The sequence below is a fragment of the Gadus macrocephalus genome, chromosome 11, assembly GCF_031168955.1.
Source record: "Gadus macrocephalus chromosome 11, ASM3116895v1".
Lineage (NCBI taxonomy): Eukaryota > Metazoa > Chordata > Actinopteri > Gadiformes > Gadidae > Gadus > Gadus macrocephalus.
In genome coordinates this window covers 1,104,763-1,122,186 of record NC_082392.1, presented here as the reverse complement: position 1 = coordinate 1,122,186, position 17,424 = coordinate 1,104,763, and the positions used below count along the sequence as shown (strand labels likewise).

The window sequence follows — 17,424 nt, the reverse complement described above, 5'->3', positions numbered from 1 at the left end:
CCACTCCGCGGCTGGCTCACCACAGAACTGCTCTCCTTAATTGGGGTCTTGGCGCGCTAATTACCTTATTATTGGATTGATTTCATTTGTAGACCCGTGCTTGCTGAAACGTGCCACGAGGGGGCACTGCGGTACACGATACGAGATCCAGCCGAGCGCCCGAGTCTCGTTGTCAACTTTATCTCTTTAATTTTTTATCGGATTAGTGAGGATAAAGAAAAATTCTCGTGCTCACAGATGCATGAGCTCCCCCCTCCCCCCTCCCCACAATCGCTGATATCTCGATAAAGTAACGCGGAAAAGGACCGCAGCCGAAACGCCGAGGTCTCCAACCACGTTCGGAGAACAGATCCGTTTAAAGAGCCGTGGCTCAGAGTTCCAAATCCCGATTTAACAAAGAACAAAGTGTGGCCCGATTTAAACACGCGTAATATGAAGTCATCATAATGTGGAGCAGCTTTTCCTTCATCTGCAGACGGAGGGCCTGGTATCTGGACTCCTGCCAGACACACACACACACACACACACACACACACACACACACACACACACACACACACACACACACACACACACACACACACACACACACACACACACACACACGAGGTCCAACATCAGACCACGTTACACTGATGAAGAGGAGGAGGAGGGGGTGGCTGGAATGTATTTTGCCCTGTGTGATGTGATTGTTTGCAGAGAAATGGGTTGACCTTGCCCTCTACTGCCACACACACACACACACACACATGCGCACACATTAAGACACAAACACACCCCCACATGTACGCACCCACACGCACTCATACACGCATATAAACACAAACCCAAACACACAAATTCAAACACACACACATACAAATACACACACACGCATATAAAGAAACACATGCACACACACATACACAAATGGGAGCACACACACACACGCACACACACAAACACACATGTGAGTGCACATACACTTGCACCCAATCACACACTTACATATACAGACGGACACACACACGTGCACACAAACATGCACACAAACACGCACACGTGCACAGCGGCGTGGCTCCCCTGGTGGTGCTGCTGGTGGAGGCGGTGCAGGGCGTGGAGGTGTGGGGGAGGCCTGCTGAGTGCACCAGGTCTGCGAGGCCTTCACCACTTCCTGCAGACGGAGAACAGAGGGGCCAGTCAGCTACAGGCAGGATGGGTCCTGTAATGAGCAGGCCTGCACCCCCCCCCCCCCCCCCCACACGGCTCCACCCACCCCCACCACCCTCCACCATCCAGTCTTTACCCATCATGCACCTCTCCAGTCCTCCACCTCTCCAGTCCTCCACCTCTCTAGTCCTCCACCTCTCTAGTCCTCCACCTCTCTAGTCCTCCACCTCTCCAGTCCTCCACCTCTCTAGTCCTCCACCTCTCCAGTCCTCCACCTCTCTAGTCCTCCACCTCTCCAGTCCTCCACCTCTCTAGTCCTCCACCTCTCTAGTCCTCCACCTCTCCAGTCCTCCACCTCTCTAGTCCTCCAGTCCTCCACCTCTCTAGTCCTCCACCTCTCTAGTCCTCCAGTCCTCCACCTCTCTAGTCCTCCACCTCTCCAGTCCTCCACCTCTCTAGTCCTCCACCTCTCCAGTCCTCCACCTCTCCAGTCCTCCACCTCTCCAGTCCTCCACCTCTCTAGTCCTCCACCTCTATCCTTTACGTCTCCACTCTCGACTTCTCCACCCTCAAGTTCTCCATCTCTCCAGTCCTCCACCCGTCCAGCTCAGGTACCATTAAACCCTTCTCCCTTCTTCTCCCCCCCCCTCTCCCCCTCCCCCTCCCCCTCCTCCCCCTCCCCTCCCCCTCTGGGGCGTTGCAGCTTTCCACCACAAAAGTTAAAGTTGAGTCCGTAAAGTCGAAATGTCGGAGAATAGGAGTGTATCTTACACATGGCCTGATGATGCAGCCTTTGATATTATGATGAAAGCATAACGAATATTCAATGATTCAAATATGTTCTTTAACTACAGTGAGATGCTGTACTGTGCATCCAATGGACCTATTGCTATAGCATTAACATATGTCCAATATTAATGTTCACAGTTTGTGTATAACGAGGCCGGGATCAGCTTTACTGTCACTGTGGTCTAAACTCTAACCTGCTGAAATCGGAATAATCCAACGCAAATACCCATAATACAAACATTTAGTTTAGATGTAAGAGAGTTTTTTTTCTACAAAAATAAATAATTTAGATATGAACAAAGAAAAGAAAGCAAAGATTTTTTTCTCAGAGACCCGTTGAGTGAGCAGGTTAAAGTATTTTTATGTCTAAGCAGACGTCCAGAATGTGACGCTTTTGAAGCAGAGTGTGTTTACGTCCAGATTCACAATCTCTACCTTCTCACCTCCGATCTTATCTGCTGAGATCTAGAACCTGATCTGAATCTTTGGATCCATGTGGTTTTAGAACATTAACAGTATCATCAGGGTCATTAGTTAACCTCTGCTAGGAGGTATTTAGTTAATCTGCTGGAAACCTGATGATGAATTAAATAAATATAGAATCTGTCTTTGGACTCTGTGATTGTACAGCAATATAAATGTAGCCTATCTTTCAGACCTAAATCCTAAAACCTATGTTACTTTAATATTTATCAATGAAGAATGAATGATGTAGCCTACTCAGAAAAAATATGTAAACAAAAATAGGGCCTAAAGTTTTTCGTCTCCTTGACAAAAACTTTTAATTGTTTAGTCGAAAATGTCGAAATGTCGGCGTGTTGGAGACCCGAAGGATGATTCAGTGATCCACCGCGATAGAATACATTACCTCTTTTAGACGCTCGTTTCTTTTGATAGTTTAAAATAATATCGCCACTATTCATTTTAAGAATTTCAAAATATATTTGTATAATCTTAAAATAAATAGTTTCAAGGTTTCAGTAGGACCAATTAGGGCTATGTTTAGGCTGCTATTTCATCATTTATTTTAATACGGATACAATGTATTTTTGGCGATGAAGAAATTTATTTTTTAACCTTTTGATTAATAAGATGATTATCAGAGCAGAGACGTGTTTTGGTTGAAGTTTAAAATCCGTTTGATCCTCGTGGATTTATTCACTTCACATCTGATTTTAGTGAATAACTCCAGAGGCCTGCCAGTTTCACTGATAACTGATTTCTGGACAGTGAATACTTGTGAGAATGTGCAATTGATTAATATCTACGTTTTGACCTAAACTGTGTGTAGGATAGCCTATTGAATGTTGGCGTCGAAATCTGCATACCTTTGGTGGCGCTCAGTTCCACACTCCTGTGAACAATGCCATTTTGAGGTCTCTCTCTCTCTCTCTCTCTCTCTCTCTCTCCCTCGCTCTCTCGCTCTCTCGCTCCCTCGCCCTCGCCCTCTGCCAATCCAATCCTCTAATCCATTCTCCATTAAACGGCATCACGGCCGCTCCGCGGGTCGAACCCTCAGCGTATCAGAGACCTCAGGTCCGCCTGAGATCGGACACTTGACGCTTGGAGGTCTGATCGGATCCCGGTTAAAAAAACAGGTTAAAACAGGTAAGTCCTTTTAGTTCCTAATATTTTGGGGTGTTTGACAGCGCCAAGACCCGACTGGCTTTTACGCGCAGGAATTAGCAAGCCAAAATGTAATTATCAATGGATGTTAAATATAGTATCATTTCATATTATTTGAGTTGTCAACGGCTATTATTATCAGTTAATAATCCGAGATTATTTTTAATGATCTTGATGCAGATTTAGACGTTGGTCTGAATCGTGCTCTTGTGACTGAAGGCTGCGCTGGTTTAATGCCCTGGTTCAATTCACTGGTTCACTGCACTCGTTTAATGCACTGGTTTAATGCGCTGGTTTAATGCACTGGTTTACTGGTTAACCGAAAGCCGAACTAGGAGACGGATACTCGGCGGTACCGGAGAGATCCGAGCTCTACCGGGCGACGTGTGTTTACCTCCTCGTGACCCCTCAACTCTCACCCCCGGCTGACTGCGCGCGGCCATCGGTCTCCGTCTGAGGGGAGAGAACCAGTTCAGATAAAAAAAAATATATAAAGAATTAGAACTTTACTAATATTTAATCACGTAAACGTAGAATTGCATCCAACCGTGTGTGTTTGTGTGCGTGTGAGTGTGTGTGTGTGTGTCTGCTGCGTGCGCTCGCACCTGTTTGTGATTGGTCAGCATCACAATTTTTATTGGTGTAAGATACTATAGTGCAGGGTAGGGCCAATCAGAAACGAGAGAGAAGAAAGGGGAGTGTGTGTGTGTGTGTGTGTGTGTGTGTGTGTGTGTGTGTGTGTGTGTGTGTGTGTGTGTGTGTGTGTGTGTGTGTGTGTGTGTGTGTGTGTGTGTGTGTGTGTGTGTGTGTGTGTGTGTGTGTGTGTGTGTGTGTGTGTGCTTGCGCGCGCGCGCATGTGAGAGAGAGATGGCATCGCGGCTCTGGTTTCGCGATCTTGAGGAGTCCGACTGAAGTGAGGAGAGAGGCCGGACTGGAGCGACAGGACGGGAGAGACAGGTCGACGGACAGACAGGTCGCTCGGTTGAGGATAAACATCAACACACAGCAGACTGGAGCGACGCGCGACGCGCAGGGAGACCGAACCAGACGCGCAGGAAGACCGGACCAGACGCGCAGGAAGACCGGACCAGACGCACAGGAAGACCGGACCAGACGCGCAGGGAGACCGGGGCGACGCATAGGGAGACCCAGCCAGACGCGTCTCTCGCCGGAGACCTGGACCGGGTTCTGGGGAGACTTTGAACCTGCCTACGGACGTTCAGCGGTCCGAAGATCGATTATTTTTTCAGTAGATATTGGGAACAGAGAGCAGCTGAATCTTGGATCTTTACGGAGAATTTTTCGTTCCGGTTCGGACGGAACATCGGGAGGATGCGCGGGCTTTTTCTGGGAGAATAGAGCGGCTTATTTGGGGTAAAAAAAGTCTCTAATGTCTCCATAAAACACAGTTCTAGTGGAGGATAAATAACATCGACCAGGGACAGACTGGTGGTTAACTCCAGTCTGAGACTTTAGGTCGATTTCAAACGGACCCGAGGACTCATGGCGCCATTAAGCTGAGGTCTAGGATCTGTTGACGTCCTCAATCCTCTTCTCATCATACTGCTGATCTCATCCTCTCAGTTTCGAAATCATAATTTCCTTAAATTAATATAATTAGTTTAATTTAATTCACAGCAAATAGAAAAATACCCTTTGCTTTAGATTAAATATATAAAATTAAATTATATAGCTTCCAATAAAAGTTAATAAAGAACAAGGCCGAGGCTAAACTCTCTTATTAAACCCCTTCGTTATTAAATGATTCGTTGTGATGGTGGAGGTTGTGGAGGTGAGGGTCCTGAGGGCCGCGCGGCGCCGCCAGTCTGGCCGCCGGAGAAGCGCCTCCGCCGGCTGAACAAAGACGAGCACCACGGTGCTCTCCGTTCAGCCATAACTCTCTCATTTGATTTAATAACGTCGATAATTATCGTCGTTTTTCTGTATGACGAAAGGCCTGTTTGTACATTAGATGACCAAGGGCTGTTCAACAACGGCAGCAATATTCTATCATTATAGCCTACTATATATCATTTAGTTACTGCTGAACTTTAAACATGAAAGTCTGAACACATTTCAGTATCAAGTCTCGATAAATGTACTAAGTGTGTGTGTGTGTGTGTGTGTGTGTGTGTGTGTGTGTGTGTGTGTGTGTGTGTGTGTGTGTGTGTGTGTGTGTGTGTGTGTGTGTGTGTGTGCCTGTGTGTGCCTGTGCGTGAGTGCGTGCGTGTGCGTGTGCGTGTGCGTGTGTACAGTAACATGGCTAACGGAGGAGATGCGTTCGGCCTCCCCGATCGTCCGGACTCGGACCCGGATTCCCCAAAAGACAACAAAAACGAGAATCCTCCAATCAGGAGCCGGCCCGCCTCACCTCAGAGCACGTGCAACCAGGTAACGCTATTACGTCGCCACCGTCAGGTTAATGCAGTTTTATCTCACCTTATAACGTATGTTTAATTACAGATTTACTATGGCGTGGATCTGCAGGGTTAATACATATTAACATAGAATATAAATACTTTTTTTTTGATGGACGAAGCATTAACCTTCGAATAGAAAGTTAGTAGTTTGAACATAATCCCACATGGAGAACAGGTCATTAATTAGAAAGAATGTTTTGGATATAAAATATAAAATAAACGAAAAGAAACACAAAAACAAGCAGGCCTTTGTGTGTCTAATGGAACAAATCCTTAAGAGTTCATTAGCCTTTATTTGGATCTCTATTTATCTGGATCTCTATTTATCTGGATCTCAATTTATTTGGTCTCTATTTATCTGGATCTCTTTTTATCTGGTCTCTATTGATTTGGATCTATTTATCTGGATATTTTTATCTGGATCTCTGTTTATCTGAATAAATATTTATTTATTTATTTATTGGTAGGCCTACTTATTTGTGTGCAGGGGATAGACGGGGTCAAAGTGTATATTTATCTGAGTGTATATTTATCTGTATGTATTCATCTATTTCTCTTTGGGTGAAGGGGATGGAGGGGGTGAAGGTGTTTCTCCATGAAGCTGAGCTCTGGTCGAAGTTCGACGAGGTGGGGACGGAGATGATCATCACGAAGGCCGGGAGGTGAGATATAGTGAGACCGAGGCTTTAGAGGCCTTAACACTCATCTCTATAGACACCTCAAATCACCAACGTATCGATATTGGGCCTGTATCCGCATTACGGTCCATACATTATGTTATAGTATTATTCTTATATTTGATAAGTAGTTTATCGTTCCACCCTGGATCCCTTCTCTCTCTCGGTGTTTCTAACGGATCGCTGCCCATTCCAGGAGGATGTTCCCGGGCTACAAGGTGAAGGTAACGGGTCTGAACCCCAAGACAAAGTACATCTTGCTGATGGACGTGGTGCCCGCCGACGACCACCGCTACAAGTTCGCGGACAACAAGTGGTGCGTACGGATACTGCGCATGTATGTCCGGTGCTCAGGGAAATTCATCGTGATAATAATATAATTAATAATAATGATCATAATAATAATCCTAATCATCAATGCTTCTGTGCATGTCTGGGGCTCAGGGCAATTCATCGTGATAATAATAATAATATATTATATTTAATTATAATATAATATAATAATATATTATATCATAGATATATTAATATAATTATCGCTTTTAAGCGAGCATGGCGTCGTACGTAAAGGTATGGATTCCGAGGTGAATTGAGGCATGCGGAGACATTTAAAACGTGTTTCAAGTTTAAAAGAACACATTAAAGATTAACGGGGCCCGTTTCCTACTCATGTCCTCATCCATGTTTAATCAAACCCCGGGCCTCCTCGGTCTAGACCCGCTATCACTGCGCCGTATCATCCATCACCTTCTGTATCCAACACGGAGATACGAGGACAACAGGGCGCTCGGCGGCGCGCTCAGCCGGCGGTCCTCCTCAGATAGCACCGGGAGTCGTGCACGTCCCCAGAGCAGTGTGAGCTGTGCGCGTCCCCATAGGGCACCGGAGCTGTGCGCGTCCCCATAGAGCACCGGGAGCTGTGCGCGTTAGAGCACCGGGAACTGTGCGCGTCCCCAGAGCACCGGTTGCGCGTCCACGTCCACGCGGTGCCCGTAGCAGCACGAGGAAGAGTCTGACGGGGACGGGGTCATCGGGCGGACATGGAACGCGGACCCCTGCCGCTTCCGGGATTAGGGAATCTCTAAACACGATAAACTAAAGCGTGACGTCCCCTCTCTATCGGTGGCCTTATTTCTAACAGCTCAGTGTCGTCATAACCTCCACATCAGAGCGTTTTCCGGTGCCGGTCCGTCGGTGTTTGTCGTAGTGTTGTTTTGCACAAAACGGCCCCAAGGCGATTTGCCTCCGGTCGACGCGCCTTCACACACCACGGGCCTGCGCCTTCACGCACCGCGGGCTCGCGCCTTCACACTCCCCGACAAACTGTTAAACCCCGGGGCCTCTTCCACCATCAGGTCTCTCTGGCTCCAGGTTTAAATATTTTAAAGGACACGTCGACGGTGCGGAGGCCCAGATGTTTTACCAGACAGACGACATGGGAACTCTATGTAGACTTACGGACTACATGTAGACCACATAGACAGTCAGGAACTCGTTGATCTGTCGGACTACATGTAGACCACATAATAACCCGTTGATCTGTCGGACTAGGCTATATATAGTCCGACAAATCAACGGGTTATTTATGTGATCTATATATAGACCACAGATATAAACACCACATAGACCAAGGTTCCCGTTGATCTGTCGGACTACATGTAGACCACCTAGACACTGGAACCCGTCTGACAGCCCGCATAATCCCGACCGGCCGCTGTTATGTCTCGGGTCCTTCGTCCGTGACACTGACTAGTGTTTGTATGTTGGGGGTCTTAAGGTTCGTGACCCTGACCTGCGTTGTATCTCCTAAGGTCGGTGACGGGGAAGGCCGAGCCGGCCATGCCCGGGCGGCTGTACGTCCACCCGGACTCCCCCGCCACGGGGGTCCACTGGAGCCGCCAGCTCGTCTCCTTCCAGAAGCTCAAGCTGACCAACAACCATCTGGACCCCTTCGGACACGTGCGTGGGTTCTGATTATTAACCATAGAAACGCGATGTCCAGATCCACATGGCAATTAAGATACGATTATTTTAAGTTCTCATTGGGCTTCTGTTTTATTATGAATGTTTTACGCATTAATGAGGTAATTCATGAGATATTTAATGCATTTATGAACCGGCAGACCTATAAAATCGTAAGACTCGGTGGAATAAACTAAAGCTTTAACTTTATCAATCCTGTAAATTATTAGAACGAACCACGCATTTTATTAAGAATAATCCGAGGTGAAGGGAATGCATTTAATTCAGAAATGATTAAAGTGCAAAACAAACGGACTTCTCCTCACAGGATAAAACTAACATTTACATTTAGGGCATTGTTTTATCCAAAGCGACTGACATAAATATGTTTTTTACTTTGCTTCTGTACTGTTAACATTTTTCATTAAATTCATATGTAGCCTAGGCTAAGGGAAAATGTAAAAATAGGCCCAAAGTTGAGCCGCTTATTGTGGGTCGGTTTAGCTTTGTTAACGGCAAATTGCTTAAGACCTAATGTGGCTTTATTGTGAGAACTTTGACTCAGGTTTTAACGGCAAATACTAGTTATGGTTTATGCTTTTGCACAATGGTAATTATTATTTGGCTTTATTAAATATAAAGGATCAAATAACCCATGACCCATAATGAAGGGTTACGTGCAGGGGGAGGACTCATCGTTTCCTCTTAGATCCCTGGAGATGGTTTCTGTTTGAACTAAAGTCCCTAGAGGACGAGAAGTGATCCGGAGTCACATCTGAACCAGCGGCAGTACGGGTTTGAGACGTTGGTTCTCTCTCCAGATCATTCTGAACTCGATGCATAAGTACCAGCCGCGGCTGCACGTGGTGAAGGCAGACGAGAACAACGGCTTCGGCTCCAAGAACACAGCGTTCTGCACGCGCTCCTTCCCTGAAACGGCCTTCATCGCCGTGACGTCATACCAGAACCACAAGGTAACACACGCACGCATGCGTGCACGCGCACATACACTGACGTGTTGAACTAGGACTAGCCTACTTTGCTGTGGGTGTGAAACTGGTCTCAGTCTGGTGATGATATTGGCCTGCATCTTAATGCATCTTCCAGGATTCAAATGAAATCGAGCGGTTTCTCTCATTGTCTCTCACATATTCTCACACATTGGCGCGCGCAGGCACACACACGCACACACGCACACACACACACACACACACGCACACACACACACACACACACACACACACACACACACACACACACACACACACACACACACACACACACTAACTTCCGGTTTTCGTGTTTATATTGACTGATGATGTCGTAGCCAAAAAATGTTTTTGCATCAATCACTGTTTATATATTTGTAAATATTGCCTGAAAAGAAATGTTCTTAATGACTAGTGTGTGTGTGTGTGTGTGTGTGTGTGTGTGTGTGTGTGTGTGTGTGTGTGTGTGTGTGTGTGTGTGTGTGTGTGTGTGTGTGTGTGTGTGTGTGTGTGTGTGTGTGCGTGTAAATATGCTAGGGATATGTTATTATCCAATTATTACCTAATTAGCGTTTGATAAAATATTTTAAACGTGGCAAGAGCTCTGATTACGTTTAGGAATTGTTGAATGATATCTTAAATCCTCAGTTCTGACTCTGAGGATTTTGATTATTATTATTATTATTGACGTTATTCATCTGAGATTATTATTATTCTGAATTGATCTGGTCCAAGCAGTAGTCACTGAGGCCTTTCAGAGGAACAGTGTTGTTGATACCAGGTTCGATGAGGCCCCAGTAAGAGGGGTTTACCCGTGACCCCGGTGCGGTCTGTGGTCCACGTCCCGCGTAGCGTAGCGGGACGTGGACTGGGAGGGACCTGGAGTCCTGACCCAGATTGAACATGCCAGCAGCAGCACGTTCTGCTGCATCGCTGGGAGAAGGTTGAAGATCTCACATCAAAGCGTGAGGAGCACTCAAAGCTTTGGCCTGCGGTCCTGAGTCATGGAGGCTGTTGGGGTAAACAGTTTATGCTGCATCAGCTGCTGAGGACACGGCCACTCGGGGGAATGCAGAGCTGAGGGGAACGTGTGTAGAGTCCAGAGTCCAGACCTCCTCACTGTGTGAGGGTCCAGAGTCCAGACCTCCTCACTGTGTGAGGGTCCAGAGTCCAGACCTCCTCACTGTGTGAGGGTCCAGACTCACAGGAGTAGCTCCAGACCTCCTCACTGTGTGAGGGTCCAGAGTCCAGACCTCCTCACTGTGTGAGGGTCCAGACTCACAGGAGTAGCTCCAGACCTCCTCACTGTGTGAGGGTCCAGAGTCCAGACCTCCTCACTGTGTGAGGGTCCAGAGTCCAGACCTCCTCACTGTGTGAGGGTCCAGAGTCCAGACCTCCTCACTGTGTGAGGGTCCAGAGTCCAGACCTCCTCACTGTGTGAGGGTCCAGAGTCCAGACCTCCTCACTGTGTGAGGGTCCAGACTTACAGGAGTAGCTCCAGACCTCCTCACTGTGTGAGGGTCCAGAGTCCAGACCTCCTCACTGTGTGAGGGTCCAGAGTCCAGACCTCCTCACTGTGTGAGGGTCCAGAGTCCAGACCTCCTCACTGTGTGAGGGTCCAGAGTCCAGACCTCCTCCCAGCTCCTCTGAGCCGTGGGTCTGTCTGTCCCTCATTTCCCCTCCTGTCCGCTGGCTGGTGACATGTGCGTTCCTCTCTCCGCTCAGATCACGCAGCTGAAGATCGAGAACAACCCGTTTGCGAAGGGCTTCAGAGGCAGCGACGACATGGAGCTTCACCGCATGGCCAAGCTGCAGGGGTAAGCCCCGCCCCCTCGGCCCATGACGAGCTCGTTAGAAACACACCTCTGTTTCTTTATTTGGTTCTGTCGTTCTTTCTTGCTTGTGTTTTTTTGTATTTTCTGTTTTCTCTCTTTCTCTCTCTCTCTCTCTCCCTCTCTCTCTCCCTCTCTCCCTCTCTCCCTCTCTCCCTCTCTCCCTCTCTCCCTCTCTCCCTCTCTCCCTCTCTCGCCCCTGAGCCCCAGTGTTATTATGGGGTGCGTATGCTCTGGGACCACATGTTCTCCGGAGCTGTAGTAGGGTCTTTGTCCCCTGAAGGTGGAGGTGGTTAAGGTGTTCCCCTTCCTGATCACATCATGTGACACCCTGTCTTGTCACATGACAGGACAGACCTACTGCTGGGATCAATGAATCATTAAGGATTCATGTCCACCCATGTCTGACAGCAGACTGTTAAGGAGTACAGAAGGAAACATGGACAGACTGACAGACTTATGATGTGAGAAGGAGGGAGTGAACAAAGAGGGAGGGAACGAGATGCAGCCTCTGTCAACATGCTGGGGTGTTGAAGGGGAGAGGAGGAGGGGTGGAGAGGGGGGAGGAAAGGAAAGGAGAGGAGAGGAGAGGACAGTTGAGGACAGAGAGGAGAGGAGAGGAGTGAGGAGGGGAGAGGAGAGTAGTGGAGGGAGGAGAGGGGGAGAGAGACCAGAGGAGGATGTAGAGGAGAGGAGAGAGGAGGGGAGAGAGGAGGGGACATAGGAGTTTAGAGGAGGGAGGAGAGAGGAGAGAGGAGAGAGGAGACTCTATCTGAAGTGACATATGGCCACATGTTTATTTTTAGAGCAACAAACTATCTCACAGACAGTGTGTGTGTGTACTGTGTGTGTGTGTGTGTGTGTGTGTTTGTGTGTGTGCGTAGTTTTTTTGGTTTGTCCTTATGTATGTGTATGTGTTTGAGTGTGTGTGTGCATAGGATTATTATGTGTGTATGTATGTGTGTGTGTGTGTGTGTGTGGGGGGGGGGGGGGTCTGTGAACGTGTGTCTGTGTGTGTGCGTGCATGGAAAGGTTTTGGGGTCTGATTGTGTTTGTGTGTGTGTGTGTGTGTGTGTTTGTGTGTGTGGGGGCGGGGGGGGTCTGTATGTCTCCAGCACGAGAGACACTGATGTGCCTTGCTGTACCCAGCATTCCACAGGGGTCATCCAGTGGGCAGAGAGAGAGAGAGAGAGAGAGAGAGAGAGAGAGAGAGAGAGAGAGAGAGAGAGAGAGAGAGAGAGAGAGAGAGAGAGAGAGAGAGAGAGAGAGAGAGAGAGAGAGAGAGAGAGAGAGAGAGAGAGAGAGAGAGAGAGAGAGAGAGAGAGAGAGAGAGAGAGAGAGAGACTAATAATAAGTTACTAACTTAAACTATTTCATACAGTACATTATACAAACACAACATCATCATCCGTCATCCTAAAGCCAACTAGAAGAACATTAAATATTAAAACACTAATCCTGCTCCACCTCACAACTCCCTCCAACACCACCTGTTGCTAAACCTCCCCCCTCCTTCCTCTGAACAATCTGTAATCTATGATGACCCTTGACCTCATACCTCTGATCAAACACACTCTCCATCTCCATCAAGGGCCTTTCAAACAGCTCTCATAGACGACCATCATGCTGCCCCACCACACAATGTAAAATTGGACCTGTGTGGCTAGATATATATTCCTAAAATGAATATTTTAGGAATGTTAGAAAAACTGAGAACAACGGAAACGACAAACATCAGACACACTGGGATTAAAAAATACTTTTAAATCCCCACTCATCGATCTAAGAGAGTGACAAAGAAACACACATTTTAATTATGTTACGTTATTAAAGGTTGTATCAGCGATTCTAGGCTGAAACATCAATGATGACATTCATCTGATCGTTCCTCACGATCCGCCAGCTGCCCGCCCAATAAGCAGGCTGTCAAGAAACGCGTCTCTGCAGGCGGTCTGTGCTCCGAGATCGGACACAAAAACAAATGGTACTACCAACCACTTCAAAACAAAAATAAATAGTAATCCAACCAATCACACACAAGGGGCGGGTGTTGTGGGGTTTTGCGCTGCGTTAATGATAGTTTTTACTGGATGTACACAACACGGAAGGGGGGGGCGATCGGGCTCTGTTTGTTTGGGACCGACAGAAGAGACGTCACCCAACATCGCTGATGCAACCTTTAAATAACCATCGGTAGCTTTTCATCAGGTTCCACTGTTGACCACGGAACCTTTTTCAACAGAGTAACAATATTAAATGAATTAATATTAAATGAATTAATATTAAAGGAATTAATATTAAATGAATTAATATTAAATGAGTTAATATTAAATGTGAGACATCTCCCCCCCACAGTAAAGACTACCCGGTGGTTCCCCGCACGGCAGCCCGGCCCCGGGTGTGTTCCAGCGGGAGCCCCTACCAGGGCGAGCCCCGGGCCCTCCAGGGGTCCCCGGGGGGCCCCCGCTCCCCGTACCCCTGTGAGGGCCGGCCCCGGGGCCCCCCAGCCCACTACGCTGCCCCCCAACACCTACAGCACGGCCAGCAGGCCTACCACGGCACCAAGAGGAAAGGTAGGCTCACGTCCTGGTTCAGCTGGTTCACCTCCTCCCACCTCCTCCCACCTCCTCCCACCTCCTCTCACCTCCTCTCACCTCCTCTCACCTCCTCTCACCTCCTGGTTCACCTCCTCCCACCTCCTCCGACCTCCTCCCACCTCCTCTCACCTCCTCTCCTGGTTCACCTCCTCCCATCTCCTCCAACCTCCTCTCGCCTCCTGGTTAACCTGGTTCACCTCCTCTCACCTCCTCTCACATTCTCTCACATTCTCTCACATCCTCTCGGTTCCTCTCACCTCCTCCCACCTCCTCTCACCTCCTCTCGGTTCCTCTCACCTCCTCCCAACTCCTCCCACCTCCTCTCCTGGTTCAGCTCCTCTCACCTCCTCTCCTGGTTCACCTCCTCTCACCTCCTCCCACCTCCTCTCCTGGTTCACCTCCACTCCTGGTTCACCTCCTCTTACCTCCTCTCACCTCCTCTCACCTCCTCCCTCCTCCTCTCCTGGTTCACCTCCTCCCACCTCCTCCCACCTCTTCTCACCTCCTCTCAGTTCCTCTCGGTTCCTCTCACCTCCTCTCCTGGTTCACCTCCTCCCACCTCCTCTCGGTTCCTCTCACCTCCTCCCACCTCCTCTCCTGGTTCACCTCCACTCCTGGTTCACCTCCTCTTATCTCCTCTCACCTCCTCTCACCACCTCTCCTGGTTCACCTCCACTCCTGGTTCACCTCCTCTTATCTCCTCTCACCTCCTCTCACCTCCTCTCACCTCCTCCCACCTCCTCTCTCCTGGTTCACCTCCACTCCTGGTTCACCTCCTCTCTTATCTCCTCTCACCTCCTCTCACCTCCTCTCACCTCCTCTCACCTCCTCTCCTGGTTCACCTCCTCCCACCTCTCCCACCTCCTCTCGGTTCCTCTCACCTCCTCCCACCTCCTCTCCTGGTTCACCTCCACTCCTGGTTCACCTCCTCTTATCTCCTCTCACCTCCTCTCACCTCCTCCCACCTCCTCTCCTGGTTCACCTCCACTCCTGGTTCACCTCCTCTTATCTCCTCTCACCTCCTCTCACCTCCTCTCACCTCCTCTCACCTCCTCTCCTGGTTCACCTGCTGCTGCCTGTCGCTCCTTTTGGATGAACTTCTCCGATACTACTCTGTTACTGACTGACTTACTTAGTGACTTACTTCGTGACTTACTTAGTGACTGACTTACTAACTTACTTACTAACTCACTTACTAACTTACTTACTAACTTTCTTACAGACTTACTGACTGAATAACTTACTTATCACTTATTGAATTACTTACTGACTAACTTGCTTACTAACTTTCTTACTGACTTACTTATTGACTAATTTACTTACTAACTTAATTACTTCTGTACTGACTTACTGACTTATTTGCTAACTTTCTTACTGACTTGCTGACTGACTTGCTGACTCACTGACGGACTGACTGACTGACTTGCAGACTTACTTCCATTGGGTTTATCAAATACATCTCTGGTCACCTTCCATAGAGTTAAATAATTCAAGCCTGTTTATGTCTTGACGCTGCGATCAAAGCTCATAGCTGAGAACTGGAGCCTTTTCAAACGGATTCCTTCAGCCGCTGTGCGCTCCATCTAGAAGTTATTCTAAACCAGCCTGTCAGCTCCATCAGCTCTAAACCAGCCTGGTCAGCTCCATCAGCTCTATCACCTTCTTCAGAGCTGCTCACGTTCAGATTCAATTCTCTGACTGATCTCGGCCTCACGTCTCAGTACGCTGTGGATATTAATGTCTGCCAGAGGTAAATGTAAACACCTGAATGTATATCCTGTATGGTGTTTAACCACATCTCCGCTCAGCCATTGATATAATTATGTAATCAAACCATTCGTATGTTTAGTTGCTGTGAAAACGATACCTAGACGTAGCTTTTGGTTTTGACTGCAGTCAGAGTCTCCTCCGTCCAGACCAGCAGCCGTCCCTCGTCCTCTAGTCCCTGTGGGGTTGAATCAGGGAACACAGGTTACCAGCTTAATGAACCCCCCCTCCGAACCAGAGGGGGGGGGGGGGGTGGGGGGGGGGCCGGAATGTGTGTGGGGGTTGGGGGGGGAGGGTTCCCAGGGAATGAACCCTGATTTCCTCTCGTCCGTCTGCCTTCCTCCACAGGCAGCGGAGGACGTCTGCGCTCCGGAAGACCGGCAGCACCTCTACAAGAAGCCCTACCCGGGGGGGGTCCCCGGAGCCCTACTACCACCCCGCCCCCCTACGCCCCGCCCCTCTCCGGCCACGCCCCCCCAGGCCCCTCCGACGCCCCCTACAGCGCCGACGTGGGCCAGCGGCAGGCCTGCATGTTCGCCAGCCCCGAGCCGCGGCTGGAGGACCTGGGCTGGGCCTACGCCTGCCCGCTGCCGCCCTCCATGACCCCCGCCCTCCACGACTACCCGCCCTACTCCCCCCACGGGCCCTATAGCTCCAGCCCCCAGGGCTCCCGGCTCAGCGGCCCGGCCCACCAGGGGTCTCCGTCGCTGGGGGAGCCCCTGGCCCACGCGCCCTACCAGTCCCAGGGCTCGGCGGGCCAGGACCCCCACAGCAGGAGGCTGACCGCCCCCCCCCCCTCAGGGAGTACTCCCCGCTTCCCCCCTCCGCCCTGTCCCCCCCCGCTCTACCACACGCTGGAGGCCCACGCCCCCCACGCCAGGGGGGCGGCGCCCGAGTGGAGCTCCACCTCCTAAGCCGACCCAAGCCCGTGGATTTAGGGTGAGTGGGAACTCTGGGAACTCTGGGAACTCTGGGAACGTCTGGAAAACGTGTGAACCAATCCACGGACCCTACTGTGTGCTCTCCTGAAAGGCGTGTTGATGAAGCGTCTTTAGCGTTGTGGTGAACGTGTGTGTTGTGCAGTGTGTCGGCTCCTGGGGTGGCTGTCTCGTTTTGGTCTCTGGACGGTCTCTCCGGACGGTCTCTCCGGTCGGTCTCTCGGTCGGTCTCTCTGGTCGGTCTCTCCGGTCGGTCTCTCCGGTCGGTCTCTCCGGTCGGTCTCTCCGGTCGGTCCTCTCCGGTCGGTCTCTCTGGTCGGTCCTCTCCGGTCGGTCTCTCCCGGTCGGTCTCCGGTCGGTTTCTCCGGTCGGTCTCTCCGGTCGTCTCTCCGGTCGGTCCTCTCCGGTCGGTCTCGAAAAACTGAAAAGAAGGAGAGCGAGAGCCCTGATATGAAGAACGATTTGAGAGGAGAGAATCTGCTCTTCAGGGAATCTTAAACTTTTCAATCCCGGCTCACAGAAGACATCTCGTCGTGTTTCGGAGCGCGGGACTCGGGCGGTGGAAAACCCTGAGCTCCAAGACTCCCGCTGATTGAGCGCTCCTTCCGGTTTAAGCGGGACCATCATTGTTTCCGGCGCGCTCAGCGTCTCCCCGTGTTCAGGGAACCCTCAAACACC

At 49.6% G+C, this 17,424-nt stretch overlaps 1 protein-coding gene across 1 annotated transcript; it reads left to right on the top strand.

Annotated features, from left to right (window-relative positions):
• Positions 1 to 4,236: 4,236 nt before the first annotated feature.
• On the top strand, positions 4,237 to 17,062 carry LOC132468057 (T-box transcription factor TBX5-A-like). Its single transcript, XM_060065704.1, is given in 10 exon segments — positions 4,237 to 4,938; positions 5,820 to 5,955; positions 6,552 to 6,646; positions 6,858 to 6,977; positions 8,473 to 8,620; positions 9,445 to 9,597; positions 11,338 to 11,429; positions 13,800 to 14,017; positions 16,161 to 16,229; positions 16,232 to 17,062. Coding segments are annotated over 9 exon segments (1,518 nt in total). The 5' UTR covers positions 4,237 to 4,938; positions 5,820 to 5,823; the 3' UTR covers positions 16,723 to 17,062.
• The last annotated feature ends 362 nt before the right edge of the window (positions 17,063 to 17,424 follow it).